At 31.4% G+C, this 2,247-nt stretch overlaps 1 protein-coding gene across 1 annotated transcript; it reads left to right on the top strand.

The window, feature by feature from the left end:
- Positions 1-231: 231 nt before the first annotated feature.
- Positions 232-1,865, top strand: LOC114370549 (GDSL esterase/lipase At5g45910-like). The gene is made up of 5 exons (XM_028327931.1): positions 232-472; positions 588-806; positions 911-1,056; positions 1,177-1,450; positions 1,539-1,865. Exons 1-5 carry the CDS (start codon positions 232-234, stop codon positions 1,778-1,780), a joined length of 1,122 nt encoding a protein of 373 aa, XP_028183732.1. The 3' UTR covers positions 1,781-1,865.
- The last annotated feature ends 382 nt before the right edge of the window (positions 1,866-2,247 follow it).

Here is a 2,247-nt window from a genome sequence, read left to right as displayed (position 1 = left end):
TTAGACCAAAATAAAAACACAACAAATAATGTTGAGGAGTAACAAACCTATATTCAAGGATATATATGTATTAGTCAAATATAAGAGAATACAACTTGCAACACTATTTTTTAAGAAACAAAAATAGTCAAACCATGTCAAAATTAAAATGACAGTTAGGTGCCAAGAGGAAGAGTTGGTTTATGAGACAATATATAATGCATAGTTCCGATTGATATTCAACTGTCAATCATGAAGATCTTCATTATCTTTAGTATCACCTTCGCATGTGGTGTTTTTGGAAATGTTAATTCAAATGTCAATCCTCTCCCGTATGAAGCTATTTTCAATTTTGGTGACTCTATAAGTGATACAGGAAATGCTGCTGCCTATCACCATGTTCCCAAGGATGGTAAAAGCCCTTACGGCTCAACATACTTCAAACATCCATCGGGACGTTTGTCAAATGGACGATTGATCATAGATTTTATAAGTATATGCCGCTATTTTTTAGTCAGCTTAATGAAATTTCTTTGGAAGGAATAAAACCCAAAATATATTGTTGATTGAAGAAAATACTAACCTATGATTTTTTTTTTAAATTATAGCTGAGGCATATGGGTTGCCAATGTTGCCCGCCTATCTAGATCTCACCAAAGGTCAAGACATTAGGCATGGAGTAAATTTTGCATTTGCTGGTGCTGGTGCACTTGATATGAACTATTTCACAAAAAATAGACTCAAGGCACCAGCAACGAATAATTCATTAAGTGTTCAACTTGATTGGTTTAAGAAGCTCAAACCTTCCCTGTGCAAAAATAAAAAAGGTTTCTACAAAAACACCTTTAGTACTGTTTAGTGTGTGTGTTTGTGTGTGTGTGTGTGAAATTTGCTCAGTATGACTTACAATTTTTATTCTCTTTTATGACAGAGTGCAATAACTACTTCAAAAAATCATTGTTTATAGTAGGAGAAATTGGTGGAAATGATATTAATGCGCTTATCTCGTATAACAATATTTCTAAACTTCGTGAAATAGTTCCCCCAATGATTGAAGAAATTACCAAGGCCACCATTGTATGTGATATCACTCTTAAGTATTGAAATGTTGGCTTCAACTTTTGGTTCAAAATATGATTTTGTAGTTCAATATTGATAATAAATTCAATTTTGTTTTTGTTTCCTTTTATTTGTCAGGCATTAATAGAAGAAGGAGCTGTAGAGGTAGTGGTGCCAGGAAACTTTCCAATTGGGTGTAATTCTGGTGTCTTGACAGTGGTGAATAGTGGCAACAAAGATGACTATGATCAATTTGGGTGCTTAGCAGCTTACAATATTTTCATTAAATATTATAATTGGCGGCTTAATCAAGCCATAGAGGCACTAAGACAACAAAAAAACCATGTTAAGATAATATATTTTGATTATTATGGTGATGCCAGACGTTTATTTCAAGCACCACAAAAATATGGTATGTTGTGCTTTTATATATTGGATTAAGCAATTTTATTATGATTTGTTCTTATCTTATGCTTCATTTATGTACATTAATGTTGCAGGCTTTTCATCTAGTAAGAATGAGACTTTCAGAGCATGTTGTGGAACAGGCGAGCCTTACAATGTTAATGAACATGCACCTTGCGGAAGTTTGACTTCAACAATTTGCTCTGATCCTTCAAAACATATAAATTGGGATGGAGCTCACTTTACTGAAGAAGCTTATAAACTAATAGCAAAGGGGCTAGTTGAGGGTCCTTTTGCAAGCCCTTCTCTTAAATCTCCTCTTTTTAAGATAGTATAAATTGAATTGACGCAATCATTAAAGCAAAATTTGTTTTGATAAATTCAAAATTAGCATCTCTTTTTTATTTAATTTTTTTGTACACAATAACATTGTTAAAGAGTATGGCTACAACAAACATCTTGTGTTGTTACTAACAATTGATCTTCTAATTCTCAATGAAAATTCCTAGTTATATTGCGCAAATATAATTTGTATGTTTCGTTGTCATACTGGATGACATACAAGAGTAATGTCACATAAAAAATAAGTTAGAATAAAAAAAGTAGCAACAACTACACTCTTAAATACATTCTATATTATTGTTTAAATTTTATCAAAAATTACATAATCACAAGAGAACTGTATTAAATAAGATTTGTTATCAACAGTATTTCTTTCATTTTCAATAAATTTCAACCAATAAAATGTTAAAAAGAGTGTGTAAAAGTGTGTTTTACTAACATTTTCTATAATAACTCTTTGAT

This window comes from Glycine soja, chromosome 10 (genome assembly GCF_004193775.1).
Source record: "Glycine soja cultivar W05 chromosome 10, ASM419377v2, whole genome shotgun sequence".
Classification (NCBI taxonomy): domain Eukaryota; kingdom Viridiplantae; phylum Streptophyta; class Magnoliopsida; order Fabales; family Fabaceae; genus Glycine; species Glycine soja.
This window is presented reverse-complemented; position numbering and strand designations above follow the sequence as displayed.